Source organism: Schistocerca gregaria, chromosome X (assembly GCF_023897955.1).
Source record: "Schistocerca gregaria isolate iqSchGreg1 chromosome X, iqSchGreg1.2, whole genome shotgun sequence".
Taxonomy (NCBI): domain Eukaryota; kingdom Metazoa; phylum Arthropoda; class Insecta; order Orthoptera; family Acrididae; genus Schistocerca; species Schistocerca gregaria.
The window spans coordinates 276552263-276570963 of NC_064931.1; the positions used below are offsets into that span (position 1 = coordinate 276552263).

General features: G+C 42.2%; 1 protein-coding gene across 2 annotated transcripts in view; it reads right to left on the minus strand.

The window, feature by feature from the left end:
- Window positions 1-18701, minus strand: part of LOC126298582 (E3 ubiquitin-protein ligase Rnf220-like) — a 622331-nt gene that overhangs the window by 446776 nt on the left and 156854 nt on the right. Inside the window, exon 4 of one of the 2 annotated variants that reach the window (XM_049989953.1) lies at window positions 11155-11286. The exons of the other annotated variant lie outside the window; for it this stretch is intronic. Within the exon in view, the coding sequence (XP_049845910.1) occupies window positions 11155-11286 (132 nt within the window). The remainder of the gene's footprint in view (window positions 1-11154; window positions 11287-18701) is intronic. 2 annotated transcript variants of the gene reach the window in all.

Sequence of the window (18701 nt, forward strand, 5' to 3'; positions counted from 1 at the left end):
ACACACGCGAGACAGATAGTGCCTTCAGAAATTTCGACACCAAATCAGCCTGGCGGCTGCTCTAATACCTCATGGTTAGGCAACCCCCCCCCCCCCCCCCCCCCCCGACATCCTTTGCATGGGGTTTGTCAGCTTTAAGAGAGCCGCTAGGCTGAATTGGTGTCTAAGTTTCTGACACATACTCTTGTAACGTGACCATCAGATATGCCGAGAGCTGTTGGCAAGCGGAGTGTACACAGCCTTTGAGAGGCAAACTGTGGAGATACTTGACTGAGAAGTAGCAACTCTAATCTCGTAAACTGACATACGGCCGGGAGAGCAGTGTGCTGACCATATGCCTCTCCGTATCCGTATCCAATTACGCCTGAGGATGACCCGGCGGCCGTTCGGTACCATTGGGCCTAAATGGCCTGCGCGAAGGGAGTTTAGTTTTTACATTTGTAACGCAATTTTGAATTCCAGCGTTATCACGTCACAAGAGGGCGGAAAAACCGTAAATACACTGTTTCGCCCAACCGCGGAGGTCGAGTGGTTCTAGGCGCTTCAGTCCGGAGCCGCGCGTTTGCTACGGTCGCAGGTTCGAATCCTGCCTCGGGCATGGATGTGTGTAATGTCCTTAGGTTAGTTAGGTTTACGTAGTTCTAAGTTCTAGGGGGCTGATGACCTCCGATGTTAAGTCCCATAGTGCTCAGAGCCATTTGAACACTGTTTAGGATCTCGTTAAAATTTCGTTGAACGGTCCCTGGTGGTTTCAGCCTGCACACGAGAGCAAAAAATACAGTCGTGCTACACTTCAAAGGTGTGTGATCACGTTCAATGGGAATGCTACACCAGAATGTCTTAGAGAAAGGTTGAAAAACTCGATGGTGTCAGCAGCGTTCAAGGATGTTACGAACATCTTCCAGTTACTCATCGCACTGCGGACTGTCGCTTTCAACCGTGAAAAGGGTGGGAATCAACGCCCCAGGAAAGGGGTGGTTTCATTGACATCCTTTATGCCACCCCCTGAGGCCTTTTCATTTCGATTCTGAGTGGTGGTGTGTCTGAAAAGTTTTCCTCGGCCAAGTATAACAAAATTGCGCGATTTCAACACTGGGTGTCACGACGGTTCTGAATTCCACAGCAGAGACGTAAAAAAAAAAAAAAAAAAAAAAAAAAAAAAAGTAGGTAAGTGCGTAAGTGACACTGTGGTGAACTTCTCATCCTGTCACACGTCCATGGTGGCATTGAGCAGAATTGTAATGAAATATTATTAGTCCACCTCGCAGCTCACATTACCTTTTCAGCTGCGGCCTGTTTTCGCATGTGTCGACGCCTTGCTGTTGGAACCGTCGCGAAGGGCGAAGGTGAAGTCGCCAGGTGCCACGCATTTGCATCATAACAGAGTAAGGTTGTAGGCACCTTTGAATCAAATTTCAAAGTTACGCGTCACAATAGGCCACAATTATGGGGTTTCGAAAAATTGATCCTTTAATTTTGTGGCACAGTGTATATAGCTCTGTTCCAGTAATCTGCGACAATACTCAGTTGACAGCGCACGCTTTGGAATGCTTCTTGGCGACAACTATCACTCGGAAAGTGATATGGTGATAGATAACACACCATCTCGCAATGTAAAGAAATTCCAAACAATTGTCTGACGTCCGAAATTCATGTTCGCGCTGTATCAAACCAATCGAGTGTTTAGTAGACGTAATGAGATCTGGAGCTGCCCTTCTTATAGATCCGAGGGAGCTGTAGACAGTTTTAGCGTAGTGTGCCTAAACGTTTGTTAGGTATTTGATCGATATATTGAGTCCGCAGCTTGTGGTCTAGTGGCTAGCGTTGCTGCCTCTGGATCACGGGATCCCAGGTTCCATACCCGGCCGGACTGGAAATTTCCTCTGCCCGGGGACTGGGTGTTAGTGTTATTTCATCATCATCATCATCAGCAGCAGCAGCAGCAGCGACAGTGGCTAGACTGGACTGTGAAAAAAGTTGGGACTTCGTACGGGCGCTGATGACCGCGAAGTTGAGCGCCCCATAAACCAATCATCATCATCTTCTTCTTCGATATATTAATATTATGTTAAGTCCTGTTGCTGCACTCGAGTTACCGCAGGGACCCAGTTCATTTTACTGCACCAACAGTTTCGTGTTTCAAAATTATTTTGCAGTCTAGTGCAACGCATAAAAAATGTTCCGTGGTGCCATAGCCTTCCGAAGGCTTAATAATATAGAAAACCCATCTTTTGCGGTTATCTTCCAGTCTGCAGATAATCGTATAGTTCCTGATTCAATTCTACAACTGCTGGTGACAACGTAACATCACGAATAATTTAATTAGCCTGCTACCTACCTACTAGTGTGCAGTATGCCATACTAACAGCGGTGACATTATGTTATGGATTCCACGAGCTATCGAAAACGCTGGCGCGGGGAAGGGCGCACCCTGATCAACGTCCGATCAAACGCCGTGCTCAACTCACGAACACTGATCGCAAGGCGCATGGCGATTACTTCTCGCTTGATGGCGCCTAAGGTGTTCTCAATAGGGTTGAGGTTAACGACTTTGGATGGAAAGAGAGGGGGGGGGGGGGGGTAGAGGGTGTTGTTGCGGGGAGGGGCGCAGGCATATAGCACCCTCACACCCGTCGAATGCTCCTCAAACAATAGTGACAAAATTATAGAGCCATAGAATAGTACAGCATCTTGCTGAAAGTATGTACACATTATCTGAACCGTCTTGCGTGTGATCGGTCGCCGGTAAAAGACAATGGTACAGGTAGCAAGGAGCCAATTTCGGCCCATGGAAACATCATCCGCGGGGGAATACGTACACAACGCGGATTGCATCGAGTAAAATGCTATACAACATATACGCACGCTCCCATCGACGTGTACCGTAATTTATCAGGTCAGACGATCTTTTTCCAAGTTTCATCGTTCAATGGCGCTGTTCCTGATACCGTATTACGATCAGCGCACTGACACTTGCACTGAGAAATAGTGACGACTTCACGTCACAGCCAGGTTGTGATTCTGGAATAGCTGCTTACAAGCTACTGTCCAGGACTGAAGTGCCTAGTGATCTGTTCCACTGTGGCTCATCCATCCCCTGTTCGTATCCACAATAGTCGATGACGTCTACCATCATAAACACGCTGTCACCCATAACGGATGCTCTTGGCGCCACGTTTTGCCGCTATGGAGGTACTTAAAGTAGAATCTTGTCATGGCTGTGTGTTAACAGCACAGTGTCTGCAGGACCTCTGCGATTTTGTGTCTTATTTGTGGAGCACGCGACCTAGCCAGGATCAAAAGCGTTGATACCCTGTTCTTTCCCTCCCTGCGCCTGACTGTCACACTAGCATCCAAAATATGGAACGAAAATCAGAGTTTAACGTCCCGTCGACGATGAGGTCGATAGACGGAGCACAATTTACAAAGGACACATATGAAGAAAGGAAATAAGACATGTATTTTTCAAAGGAACCATATCTACGTATGAATGACGCGATTTGGGAAAACCGTGGACAACCTCGATGGCTGACAGAGAAATTAAACCCAAAATCTCCCAAATGAAGGTCCACTAACTTAACAGTTTGTTAGCTCGATTAATCCGAAAATCAATTTAATACCTGACAATATTCCAATCTCTTAACATGTCGAACTATTATTTTTGTCTTGACGGCAGAAGCTTGCATCTCAGGCCTCACCTATACATAATACAGTTGTCCAAAAAGTGTAATTAGAACCAGTTTAGAGGACATGTCTGCGACGCAGCTATATGACATCAGTTATCGTTTATTATGACTGCAGTGAGAAAGTGCAAGACTACTGCAATAAATTAGAGATGGAGGAGTGAACTTCACACAAGCCGTCCGCAATTCATGAACTGTACATGAAAGTGTCAACGTCATGGGTAGATGTCCGTTTCCTCGCGTAAGTTTCTATCGATCAATCAGATTCGAAAAAATGAGCAAATTGTACGTAAGGCACATTGCAGCAATGCAATGGAAGTTAATTCCCGATTAATCACAGTTGTAATCATAGTTTTATTTGCGGCGACGGAGTAAATAATAAGACTGTCGTTCATATTTAAGTAAATCCTCCATTAGCACTTAAAAAACGAAAAACTTATTAAATTTCAAAATTTCGTACAAGGAAGGTTTACTAAACAAAGCTGATTTTGTTTCCAGAATAATGTTCGCAATTGTTAAAATACGGTATCAACGATTCGAAAAATCGTTCCATTGTCTTTTGTCCATAAGGGGATACAGTTCACCGCAACTATTCTTCCTCTAATGTAATAGGCAGCTCGTAAACCGTAAAACGAGCAGTTACGACATGTAACCGCTTAATATTGCGAGAAGGATTAACGTGAAACAAAAATGTTGTAAAACAGAACAATTATCCCCCCTAAACAAACTGTGTTCCTGACTACTCCCTCGCACAAATTGTGTTAGTACCTGTACAACAACCATAATAAACTGTCGTCGCACTTGCGAGTTAACAACCACGTCGTATCATCGTGTAGCCGCCTCCCCCCAGATTTTACTTATCAGTGCGTACATACTTAAACGTCAGAGTGACTGTACCATACGCTGCCGTTCTTGTCAAAAGCTAGTTTAAAGCGACGAGATGGTAAAAGAAAGAATCGCAATAATGATATGGAGGGAGGAGGAGGAGGAGAGTAATGCAGGTAGGAATGAGGACCAAAGCTTAACCTCCTGTCAACAGAGCAGTCATTGAAGAGGGCAGCACAAGCTAGGATTACGAAGGAATGGTCCAGGGAATCGGCCATGTCGTTTTCAAAGGAACCATCCCGGCATTTGAATGGAGCTACTCAGGGAAGTGAAGGAAAACTAATACCTGGATCGTCGGTGTACTCCCGAATGCGAATAGAGTGTGCTAACCATTGAGCCACCTCGTTCGGTAGGTGGGAGAGAGGAGGAGAGGAGGAGAAAAGTGAAGTCCTGCGTCCTCAGAACAGGCAAATAACAGCAAAAGCGCTAAACAACGCTTTTCGTAAGCAATAACAAAAGTTATTCCATTATAACATTTCCTTGTTGAAGAAAAGTGGGGTTCTGGGCGCTCTCTTGTACGAGTTGTAGCTCTCTCTCTCTCTCTCTCTCTCTCTCTCTCTCTCTCTCTCTATATATATATATATATATATATATATATATATATATATATATATATATATATATATATATATATATATATATAAAGTTAATACACTGGAAATACGTAGATGATAATCTATCGGCGATCATAAAAGTAGTATAAAATGAGCTTATTAAATTTTCGTTTTTCAGCGAGCAGGGACAAAACAAATATATAAGGAAGGATTAAGTTTCTGCAACCTAAAAGCTTAGAGTAGTAAAGGATACACAGGGAGAACTTATTTGTATATTCCATTCTTACAGGTGTAATTGGCTAATTGGCCCGTAGCTCTTTAATATTAATCCAACCAACTACCCATCTGCTCAGTACGCACGACAAAACGTTGTTAGTTATCCAGACGGTAGCTATATACAGACAATCGCGTCAGAAAGCTAACATAACAGGATGTCCCCGCAAACCCACAAAATGTTTAGAATAATGTGCGACATCATCGGTGAGTTTCGTTACTAATTCAGAATGTGAGCCGCCTCTGGTGATGATATTGTGGGCCTTTATTACAGTGGGGTGCACAAGCAATATAAAACACATTCCACGGATACCTCGAACGACAATACGCTTCACCAAAAATACGAAGGAGAGTAACACGAGAGCGACAGGGGCAGCTACGGCACAGTGCGCTACTATAAAAGGAACGAGTAATTAACTGTTTCATAATGCATTCGGAATGCGGACATAAAATTAAGATATTTCGAGTGTAGGCGCATTAGCATAAGGCCGTAAAAATAAAACATAACACGCGCAGGCCGTGCGGGAGCGTGCGCTTATTTATTAGGAAAGACCGGTGACGTTTAGTGGGGAAGGTGCACCCAGTGTCGTCATATATCGCTATTAACGAGGCAATTCGCGGCTTGCCAACACATGGCGCCACCCGCCCGCGCCTCCGCCTACACTTAACTGGCAATCTATCATAACTGCTCAGCCGGACGCAAACTTCGCTGTTGATTGATACCTTGTCCTAGCTTCCGGAAATATTTAAAAGTGGGCTCTTATTGGATGGCTTGCGGGCTCGCTCGCATTTTCCGCAGAAGGCTGCAGCATCACAGCCTACGCTTTTAGCCTTTGTGTGTGCACCTTCTACTTCAGTCGCTGTGCATCCGAAGCAACTGATCTATAAACTAAACTCCCACACAGTTTTGAACTTAGTTCATAAGTTGCTCTTGAGATGAATGTCACAAATTTATGACTTCTCAAATCCTCATATTAAAAACTGATATCTCTTGCCTTCTATGTTATCAAATCTCCCTCACATCAAATGTAAGTGCAACAACGATTCGAGTATTCTTTTCTTGTTGGCACCGAATGTGTCAAAATGTAATATGCTACGAATCCATTATTAAAACAAGTTTGCTATTTGAAGACACATAGGAATTAAATACACTAGCTGCCAGTGGACATTTATTTATATCAATGGAGCAAGTTTAAAATTTGTGCCGGGCCGGAATTGGAACCCAGGTCTCCTGTTTACTAGGCGGATACGTTGACCACTACGCCGACTGGGCAAAGTGATCACCACAACCGCATGTACACCCTAGCACCCCTATCTCTGTTTTGATGATCTCGGGTTCTCAAACCTAGAAGTAAAGACAAAAGCGGCATATAAGGCAACGTCCGCTTTGAAATATAGTAACTATTGGAGGTCGTAATGTGACACTTTTTAGCATTTACTATGTGTCATCCAGAAAACAAGTTCCACCCATAAAACCAAGCAAAATCGTGATGCGGTTGCCAATATGCAATGTACCACGAGAATGTGGTTGCCTTCACTGCTGCAAATATGCCCCGCTTTGATTTCATTGTGGTCTGCGTACAAGGTACAAAGGTTTATAAATGTGGAGAACAGAGCCTAAACATCAGTTTCTCTGAAAGTGCATAACACGAGTGCGGTGTGCATTCACCGGCAAATCAGTGACTACCCACTGGTCACAGCCGAGTGCAGAAGTTCACTGCAGATTGCAGGCATGTTCACGGTGAATACCAAAACTGCCGAATATCTACAGTGACGGCGGAATTTGCGTAAATGAGTTATTGATTACACAGAAACGATAGAAACTGTCACCAACTGGTAACATTCGCAAGTGTTGGATCAGCAATAATATCCTCTCGTTAAATAAATTTCTCATCAATGTTAACAAATGTGTAGAAAAGATGTGAAAGTATCGGAAGTACTTCCATGCTCAAGTATTCCAACAGCAGTTTTTAATGCTGCATCGGAAGTTACTATTTGAACTTATTTCTATTGTGATACACTTATTTTAATATGGTATAAGTGAATAAAACTGTACCATAAGTTCCTGATTTTATTGTTATTCAGCGCGTTGAACCAAACCGCACATAGTCTGGCAGTCCACGACACACTACAATTTCAACTAAAACTCACCGGGAACATAATTCTAACGTCTACACTACTTCCATGAAGAACTATGCTTAGTGAAACGCTGTATGGGTCATATTAGCCTACGGTTTGAAGACAGCTTTTCGTAAGCTGCTACAAGTCAGTCCGGCTAATTTTCTAATCTTGATGCTATAATTTATTCTTTCGGCTGTTTACTTCTAACTGAGAATTGAGTAGCGCTAGTGTATGGCGTTGAGACAAAGTGCGCACGATATTGACAACAGCAGTTGACCTCATACTGACCGCATCCACGGCGCCACGGTATATTCCGTCTTTGGCACGCAACTACTAAAGGCCATAAATGAAGTAACACGTGATATGCAAAATTAAATTACAATATAAATCATAAAGTGACTCTTGCTGATTTATGCACATATTTCACACATGCAGGATAATTCTTGTACTTGCCGAAAGTAATATGCATCAATTCGAAAGCTGCACATGGAGCACAACGATAAAATACAGTTTTCAGATATATACGTACTAAGTTGGAATAAGTTAAAGCTTTAACAGCTGAATAACAAGAGGTAATGTTGGAAACAAGCGGCCTTCTTTTGAAAATAACAGTTCCGTTTAAAGTCAGTTAAACCAAGCAGATGATAGGGAAGATGCCAGAAATATCGGAAACGTCTCCTGTACATAAACTGCACTCTTCCCGACAGGTGGGTAAGTTTTCCTCGGTATCGTGATACTGAAAAATAAAAGATAAAAAGTAATCTTCGCGGCCTAACGTTACAGCAAGGCTAGCGGGACAGGCGGTAATATTTCACCAAGACACGCCGGTCACCTCGGAGTCCATCACTCGGCCAGGGTACCAATATCAATGTATCAATAGCGCCGGACAATGGCGAGACCTTCCATCCATCACGCAAGATTTTAATAACACTGGCGTGTGCTACCGCGTAGCGACAATATCGCCGCACGTCGCTCCCTCAGAAAGCGCAACCCCACACAACCCCACAACCTAATATTTGCAGCACATAAATTTAACGAATATTGCAAGAATGAGTGTAATGTTGGAAAAGATGGTGGGGAACTCGTAAATATATGGTAGTGATAACATTTGTAAAGGTCTTTTATTTCGTGTACAGAAGAAAGGATATTGTGGCCAGGACGTATTTATCATCGGAATTCCTCAGGGAGCAGGATTTGGGAAAGGACAGGCGGCGATAACTTAGGCGGCCTAATAACGGGATGCTTGAGGCGGCCGGTGGCCGGCGTCCGCACTCTCCCCTCTGCTGTCTTATAGCCCGGCCAATTATGATACAGGACACTCCTACGCCCTGTCCTCTAACCACGGGTTACAACCCTTCCACCGGGTTCATTTCGGCGGCTCGTTTAAGAGGTATTACTTTCAAAATGTGACAACGGTCAATTTCCTCACAACTCTGTATTAAACAGAGCGGGGGTGGGGGGGTGAGCCGAATATTTTCCTATTCTCCATTATGACAGTCAATCGTTACTTTTAACACAACTCGTACAACTGGTGTGGCTCGTGACACGTTCTGCTTGCAGATGCTTTCTTTCACTTCTTACAGATCGGCACAGTTTGTCACGTGAGCAGTTACGTTTCGAGACAATAAATTTTACACAGGCAACACTGGTTTTCGTAGGTATATTAAACAATTCTCTGGCGCCTTCTCCATCAACCGGTGAGTGAGAACTGTGGATGATATTAACATACACTCAACACATTTTCTTCTACAGTGGCGATTTGGCACTGCCATTATGCTGCCGATCATAAACACACTTTCTCTACGAATTTTCTCCAGGCTTGGTAGTTTTTACTATGTGTTTATTATACCGAATATCCTTGCAGCCATGCTATATACGGATCTGTAAACTATATTTCATAACCAGTGAGATGGTGCAGTGCCTAAACTACTTAGTCTCTTTTTCCATAGAAGCATCGGTCAAAATCTTGTTGAGTCGTCTTCATTTAGATATATTAATGCTGGGATGTTTCTTTTAAAAAGATAATGGCAGTTTCCTATCTCATGTATCTCCAACTGAGATAATGCTCAGTCACTAATGACAATGACTTAAATGGGAGGTTAAATTCCAACTTTCTCACATCTTCGATATCACGAACTTAGACGCTGTGTTCTTCTGTGTTTTATTTGACTCCGAGTTGTAACGTACAGCTGCTGACTCTATTTTTATTTCGAAATGCAATGCTTTATTGATTATCTCCGTGTATGTTCTGATCATCTGCGTAAATATTAGAGCCATGACATATTGTCACTTGTTTCACTTAATGCCCTAAATCGACAATTTGATTAGCCATCCCATTAAAACGTCGTTAATAAGTAAATAATATTGCACAGCTGAGAGCGTGCAATCCAGTGAGAGTGATACAAAGAGATCTCTCCTCTTTCCCGTTTCATCAGTACCAGAAACACAACAAAGCTGATCTAATACGTACTTTTAAAATGCAATGAGCAATAGGGAACGATTTATTAGTTGTATAGTAATCAGCAGCAATCACTATATCCAAGATAAAAATCTTCAATGAAGTACGCAAACTAAAGAAAAACAGTTAATTGCTTATCAGTCACAAGTGACGTCACTGTAGCAAGCACACTTCACTACATTTACGCCCCCACATACACACGCAGACACACACACACACACACACACACACACACAGAGAGAGAGAGAGAGAGAGAGAGAGAGAGAGAGAGAGAGAGAGAGAGAGAGAGAGAGAGAGAGAGAGAGAGAGAGAGAGAGAGAGAGAGATACCCCGTATCACTTTCTTGTTACTGCCACTGCTGGAAAGTTGCAGCGCAAACGATAGGAAGAGGACCAATTTTGCAGGATACCAGCAGATATTATAATTCACGTATCTCAATTATTCCATAACTGGTGCCTGCTTAACTGTTGCATTGTAGGTAACATTGCTCAGATGTTCTCTTACGTCTGATAAAAACATCATAGGGGATGTCACGACTGTGTTTAAGTTAGAAGAACTTTGAGATTTTATCGCATAACATATGTAGCTTGAATGCCTGACTATATATGTTAAATTTTCCTCGGTGTGAATATGGTGGAGCTGCTGATCGACTCACTCACACTATATACTTACTGGCATCGAACAGTCCAACTGTAGTTTCCTTTCCACAGATACTCATTTTATTTATATATGCACTCCTCCCTTACACTGTTGGCAGCTCGACGACGAATACTGAAACACAATAGTTTCCCGTAACACTGGATATGTATCGATGATAGGATATCACATTGTTAACGTTACACCTACTTTAAATACAGTACTTCCAAAACCAATGCTTTTCGCTACTAACGTAATACCCAACAATGAAGACTATCTTGAAATGCTTAAAACGCAAATACTGACCATTTAAGGAACTCCCAAATCTTTCGAGGAAACTAAGATCCGCATTCAGTGTGCAGGTTCGGTGTGCAACATCGTCGTCAACACTATTCCTGTATGTGACTGCCAGGAAACATCGTGACGTTTCCTGTAGAATGACTGGTGTGGGGGTCAGTGTGTGTGTATGTGATGTGCTCTTACCCATCCGGACATACGAGAAGAGTGTTGGTGTGTAAGTCTAAGAGTATCAGAGGGTACTAACATGTGCGCGGAAAGATAGGATATGGCGGTAGGCCGAGGGGTAATTGCCAGTGCCACATCTTCATGCCCATGGTGGGCGGCAGCAGCAGCCTCGCGGGCCTGCCGTCCCAGCCGGCCCCGGCCCCGGCCCCATCTGCAAATTCGGAAAAGCCGCACTTAGCACACTGACACTGCACACGCAGATCCAGAAGCTACAACCCTGCCCACGCTGCCCATCACAATCTCACAGTGCTCAAACTGAAATGACGAGAGGAAAACGGCTACCACTGGGGTTTGCTTTTTAGTCTACTCTCGGACACTATCCGCAAATGGAAACGAGCTATTTTTGGATAATGGTACCACGACGAACGGAAACACACTCATTTGTCTCCAGAATGAGATTTTCACTCTGCAGCGGAGTGTGCGCTGATATGAAACTTCCTGGCAAATTGAAACTGTGTGCCGGACCGAGACTCTAACTCGGGACCTTTGCCTTTCGCGGGCAAGTGCTCTACCAACTGATCTACCCAAGCACGACTCACGCCCCGTCCTCACAGCTTCACTTCTGCCAAGTTTGGAAGGTAGGAGACGAGATACTGGCAGAAGTGAAGCTGTGAGGACGGGGCGTGAGTCGCGCTTGGGTAGCTCAGTTGGTAGAGCACCTGCCCGTGAAAGGTAAAGGTCTCGAGTTCGAGTCTTGGTCCGGCACACAGTTTTAATCTGCCAGGAAGTTTCATACTCATTTGTCATTACACAATTACGCATTTTCATTTCAACGAGCAATTTGAGGAAACAGATAGGAACGCGAGACTATTATATCTTTGGTAACCGTGTACTACAAACTATTCCGTCACGATTAATTTTTATTTTTATCTACTCGAGGTGGTAATGTAACCCCTGCTATGAAACGTAGTCCGTGTTTCTTTACACATTCAGGCAACTTTCATTTGGTACGGTGGGGTTCTTCCAGAAATATTGATATTAGCGAGAACTGCAAATAACTCAAAAAATCCCACCTAACAAACGTTCGTCCAATACTCTCTTATTTCTTATTCGGAAACAGATCGACCAGTGTGTGATATTACAAAGAGAAAAATTGTGAAATTTAACCTCTCGTCCATATTTCGAATTAATCAGACAAATCTGCCACCTTAAAATGCGCGATGGGCTACTAAACAGTGTACAAAAGCAACGTGGGCTTTGAGCTGTAAGTTTCTGATCTGCTGCTTAGTCACACGCTGCTGGCCAGATTGCCTCTCAACCGTGAACGGGATATTTTCTTCTGTGCGATGGCGTCAATAACATTTACTCTGAAGTCGACTAATTCTCATGAGTTTCTCCTTAGTGCGAAAACTGGCCAAGCTTGGGACACATGTTGAGAATTACAAGAACATTTCTGAAACACAACAAAGAGTTTACTAAGATGGTTAAGGATGACCCTTGAATACGCACTATACTGAATTAATGTACACCTTCGAGTTCGACATCTTACCGATGATCACTGAAGGTGAATGAAATGATCAGTTCGTGTTAACCCCACGCACAGTTTCAGGTTGAGAAGCAATGGCATAGCTTTAATTATAGTACTACTTGCTTAAGTTTAAACACATACAGACATACAAAGACTGAGGACAGCACCCGAACCTGCCAACACAGAAAGTACGAATCTCATAAAACAAAAGCACAGTTGTTAAATTTGACATATACTGGAACACCATCAGATAAATCTCTCTTCATCGCGAAAATCTGCAATGAAACCGAAAGGACCGAATTTCTGTTTGTCTAGTCTCATATTATAAAAATAACAAACATACAGGTGGTTAAATAAAAGTTACAAACAGCCTTTTACTGACTGACCTAAATCACTGGACACTGAGAAATGCACTACTTTGGGGTGAGTACTAGTTTATACGATCTTATTTAAACAAATTATTCCTTAATGCTTTCGAAAAATTGAATGCTGGACGAATCTAAATTATCGTGCGTAATAGTGTAGACCTTGGCCAAAAAAATTCACGTCACCAATTACATTGAAAATGGTCACCTGGCGCTGTGAGTACTACGTACGTTGGTATTTCAAATCAGACGTCAACCTCTGAAGTGTGTTGGTCTCACCAGTGGCGACGAACAAATAACCATTTACCGAAAGAAGCGTATCGATTGTACGTAAAACCTTACCCATCCTACTTTGTCGGCAATAAATTGAACTGCTAAACTGTACTGACTAACTTCACCCAACTAAAACTGCAGGTCTGAAAGTAACATGATAGTTGAGGCAGTACGCTTGGACTGAATAAGAGTAAATTGACGCAAGTATATTTCTTTTCAGGCTGACTTCCCCAGTACTCCCGTTATAACATGAACATGAATTATTTGTACCGCCTAAGTTTGTATCTGTCGTTAAAGATCAACGTCAAAAACTATTCGTTAGAAAACAGCAGATCCCAAAACACTCCCAAGGTAAATGCTCTGCTATTAGTACACACAGGTAACGCGGTGCGAGCGTAAGCTGCTTCTTCAAGTTTTCCTCTCAAACATGATATCTTCAAATCAACTGGACCCGTACCAGTAGCGAGACAAAGTCCGCCTATGTCATGGAGACAATAAGAGACACTTGTTCAGCTAGCGATAATTATGGTGCAGCCACGACTGTGCTTTTGTCCAAGAGCTCTAAAACAGTGAACAAGCGTAGAACTAAAGTCTGGCACAAAAGGAACGGTAATTTCGAAAGAACTAATACGAAAGCGCTGCAACTAAGTACCAACATCGACAACAAATGGCAATCTAATCACAGAAGCAAGACAGTTCAGAAAAATGCATGATGACAATAACTATGGCGTAGTAAATTGGTATTTTTTGAAACCCTGCCCGAACCGTGGGCCTCACCGTGACGCAATTACATAAGACAAGCAAGACTGAAATATGGCACCTAGGGATACAGTAGTCTTCTCAGAAGTTGCAGGGCAACAAGCTAGATGACTGATCTGATCTTTTAACATTATCCAACAGGCCTTGCTATATTGGTACTGCAAATGGCTAAAAGCAAGGGGAACTAAAGCAGTTATCATTCCTGAGGACATGCAGCTCTACTTTATGTCTAAATAATAATGCATCCTCTTAGGTAAAAAACTGGTGTGTACGGGTGGGACGTGGAATGTTAGACCCCTTGATAGGGTTTAACAGAATTTAAAAAGAAAAACGATTAGGCTGATTGTTGACGTGGTGAGAGTAGGTGAAGTGCGGTGACAGAAATAACAGGACTTCTGATCAAGTGAGCACAGGATTGCCAAAAAACTCAATTAGGGTTGCCAAACAATCAATTAGGAGTAACGCAAGAGTAGGTCTAACAATGTGCAAGAAAATAGGAATACGGGTGAAACACAACGGACAGCACAGTACCACATTATCTTAACCAAGGTATAGATAAAGTCACGACCAACCACAGTAGTAGAAGTATATACTTCTCCCAACTCTGCCGATGATGAAGTGATTGAAAGAAATGTAGAGCAAGCCACCTGCTAAGATTCTGAACACAGTACAATTTAATCATTTCTAAAACTTCATTCAAGAACAATGAAGCAAGGTCGTGGTTGTGGGAAAGACCAGGGAGAAACCGGAAGTTTTCAGATAGATTATAAAATGATAGCTCAGATTTCGAAACCGGATTTTAACCTGTAAAACATTTCCAGAGGAAGACGTGACTCTGACCATAGCTTATTGATTATGAACCGCAGATTAAAACTGAAGTAATTGCAGAAAATTTGGAAATGAAGGAGGGGGGACAACGATAAATTGAAAGAACCGCTCGTTGTCCAGAGATGAAATGTAAGGGCAGCAGAGGATTAAAGAAGAAAAAGAAACATGGCCCAGCAAAAATTCTTGGATAACAAGTATTTAGTTAACTGACGAAAAGACAAAATACAAAAATGTTGCAAATGAATCAGGTAAAATAGAATACGGATGTACAGAAAATGAGACTGACAGAATGCAGGATGGCACAGCACGAATACCTAGAGGAGAAATTCAAAGGTGTAGAAGCATGCAAGAGTATGAAAAAGGTACAAGACTATATGAAAATTACAGAAATCATAGACAAGAGAGAGATCATGTATAAACATTAATAACTCCAAAGGCAAGTTAGTAGGCTACTAAGCGAAGGTGAGAAGGCTGAAAGGTGGAGGAAATATATAAAATGGCTATACAACGGAAATGAGCTTCATAGAAAAAGATGAGGAAGTAGATGAAGAGTTGGGAGACATGATACTGCCAGAAGAATCTGAAAGAACGCTGGAAGACGAAATAAGGCTCCTGGAGTAGATATTCCCTCGGAATTATAAAGATCCTCGGAAAGTAGACAAGATAAAATTATTCCACTTAGTATGCAACATACATATGATCTAGGCAAAATACCCTCAACAGTTCATGAAGGACGAAGTAATTGAAATTCCAACGAAGGCAAGTGCCCATAGGTGAACCATCAATTTAAAATGCTACATTTTGCACAATACTGACACGAATTATTTACTGATAAATGGGAAAAAGTAGTAGTATGCCCCCTGTTGACTGGAACACGCTCTTTGAAATTATGAAGGTAGCAGGGATTAAACAAAAAAATGGAGCGAAAGATTATCTACAACTTGTACAGAACCGAGATTTCAGTTATGAGATTTCAAGGATATTAGAATGAAAGCCACAGTTGAGAAAGGAGTGAGACAGGTTTGCAAGCTATCCCCGATGTTAATTAATCTAAACATTGAGCAAGCTGTGAATGAAACTAATGTGAAATTTGGAAAGAGATTTAAAGCTCTAGGAGAATAATAAAAACTTTGAGGTCTGCCGACGACAATGTAATTATCAGAGACGGTAAAGGATTTGGAAGAGCAGATGAACATAAGAGAGAGTGTTTTTAGAAGAGGTTGTAACATGAACATAAACAAAAACAAAAACGAAACAATGCTAATGGAATGTTTTCGGACTAAATCAGGTGATTCTAAGGCAACTAAATTACAAAATGAAACACTATAAATATTGGATGAGTTTTGTTATTTGGACAGAAAAATAATTGACGCTAGTGAAGGTGTAGAAGAGATAATAAAATGCACACCAGCAATAGCAAGAAAAGATTTTTGAAAAACAGAAATGTGTGAAATCGAATAAAAATTTCAGTGTTCGGGAGTATAGCTTCGTACTGATGTGAAATACAAGACGATGAACATTTCAGGCAAGGCGTAATTTTTTAAATGTGGCGACAGCCTAAAGATGAGTGCTGGAGAGTAGATAGGTACATCATACGCTAACTAGTTAAGAAGTACTGGAGGGAACAGCTTGACTAAAAGAAGGAATCTGCTGGCAGAACACATACTGAGCCATCAAGAATAATCAAACTGGTAATACAGGGGGAAAAAAAGGGGGGGGGGGTGTAGAAATTGTAAAGGGAGACCAAGGCTTGATCACAGTAAACAAGTTCACGTGCATGTACCTTGCAGTAGTAGTGCAGAGGTGAAGAGGCTAGCAGAGGAGATACTAACGTGGACAGCTTGCATCAAACCGGTTTTCGAAAAGACAACCACAACGACAACGACAACAACAACAACAACAACAACAGACTGAGATGTTGGTCATTGTCTATGCATCTAATTATCTGTTTGCTGCTGCAACATCGATCTATTTATCTGTCTTCAGCACCGTTTCTTTATCGCATTATGTACTGTACTGCCCGTCTGGCTGAAAGCTACTTCTCTGTGTGAAAGTATTCTATAAGAGCTAAAACGGAGTAGTTGTTATTCGTAAAAATTATTGATGGCTCACTAAACATCAAAACTGAACTAGGGGCCGATTAAGTTTGTCGCCGAATTCTACTACCAAGACATGAGAAAAATGATGAAATAAACAAAGAAAATAAGTTTTTGAAATTTGAGTCAGAAACTTTGATTGGATCAATTGTTTGCAACAACATGAATAATATAAGGGAAAAAAGCAGTCGGCCAGTAGAGAATCCAGAGAGATGAGGGGTGCAAATGAGGAGAAGTAACGACCAGACCTTTGGGAATAATGTTAAAGATTTGCTATGCTTCAATGAGGGCCTCACACAAGTAGCAAGAAACAGACATAATAACGAGTAAATATGACGAGGTGCGCATTTCGCTAAGTTACTGCGAACAGAGAAGTGAATTTTATGTCTTACACGCAAGTCACTGTTAACGTTCATAGCCGCCGAATCACGGCAAAGAGGTTTTTTAATAGCACTAGATACATTTTTATCTATGCCATAAGAAATAGCCTTCGAAGAGGACTTCGGCTAAAAGAAATAACAGCACCGGAAAGCACGGTCCCGCCGCAGTACCAGATATGAGCAAATTCTTAACTCGCGTAACGGTTCGTGTGTTTACCTGGGCGCCAGAAATCCCTCAGTCTGTTCTGGTGCTGAGCTATCCGACAACTTGATCATGTAGCCGTTTAACAATGATTAACACAGACGAAAAACTGGATATGGGTTTCATCCACGAATAACTTCGCCAAATTATTAGAGCGGCAGTCCGGATGTATGCTGAATGGAATTCTCATCGTGAAAATTCTTCACAATCCGTCTTTATTTAAAAAAAACTAAAGAAAATGACAGAGTGAAGGAAAAAACACGAAAAACAACAACAACTTACATTTTAGCATCGGTAGCACTCAATCTATAAACAAGGCAGCTTGAACGTGTAAGTGGTAAGTGGGATCAGCCCAAGGCGTGTTTGCGAATATTACATTCCAACGCCCCCCCAACAACAGCTTCACAGCAATGACATTAAAATCGGTTACAGGTCTTCGAACGGCGTCTACGAAAACTGCGAAGTGACGCGGCGTTTCTAGGCAAGATTTTCTTTGCGGACAACGCAGAGTTACAGAACAGAGGTATGTCACTCTTCCCAATATACACTACTGGTCAGTTGAAAACTCAGAGTGGCTGAGGGAAGTGTATAAACAACGGCACTGGTCTTTCAACGTGTGGTGCAGGCTTTTCACGAATCACAAAACTGATCCGTTTTCTTGAGGAGACGCTAAACAGCCACTAGTACACTATCCGATCAAAAGTACCCCTACAACTATTAGTGAACACGAATATTTAAAGTGTCTTCCCGAAGCCTTTATGACGACAAACTCTGCCGGGGACACTTTCAATGAGGTGTCTGAATGTATGAGGGGCGTTTGAAAAGTTCGTGCAAAGATAAAAACTACTTACGTGTTTGGAGTAAATCTTTTTTATTTTTCGACATAGTCTCCTTTTAGACTTATACACTTCGTCCAACGCTGTTCTAATTTGTTGATCCCTTCCGTATAATAGGAATTGTCCAAGCCTGCACTATTAGTTCCTGCAATCACCTCCTCGTTTGAATAAAATCTTTGCCCCGCCAGCCATTTCTTCAAATTGGGGAACAAATAGTAGGCCGACGGAGCCAAGTCTGGAGAATAGGGGCGATGTGAAACGAGTTGGAATCCTATTTCCATTAATTTTGCGACCGCAACTGCTGAGGTGTGTGCTGGTGCAATGTCGTGATGGAAAATGACATTTTTGCCGTCCAATCG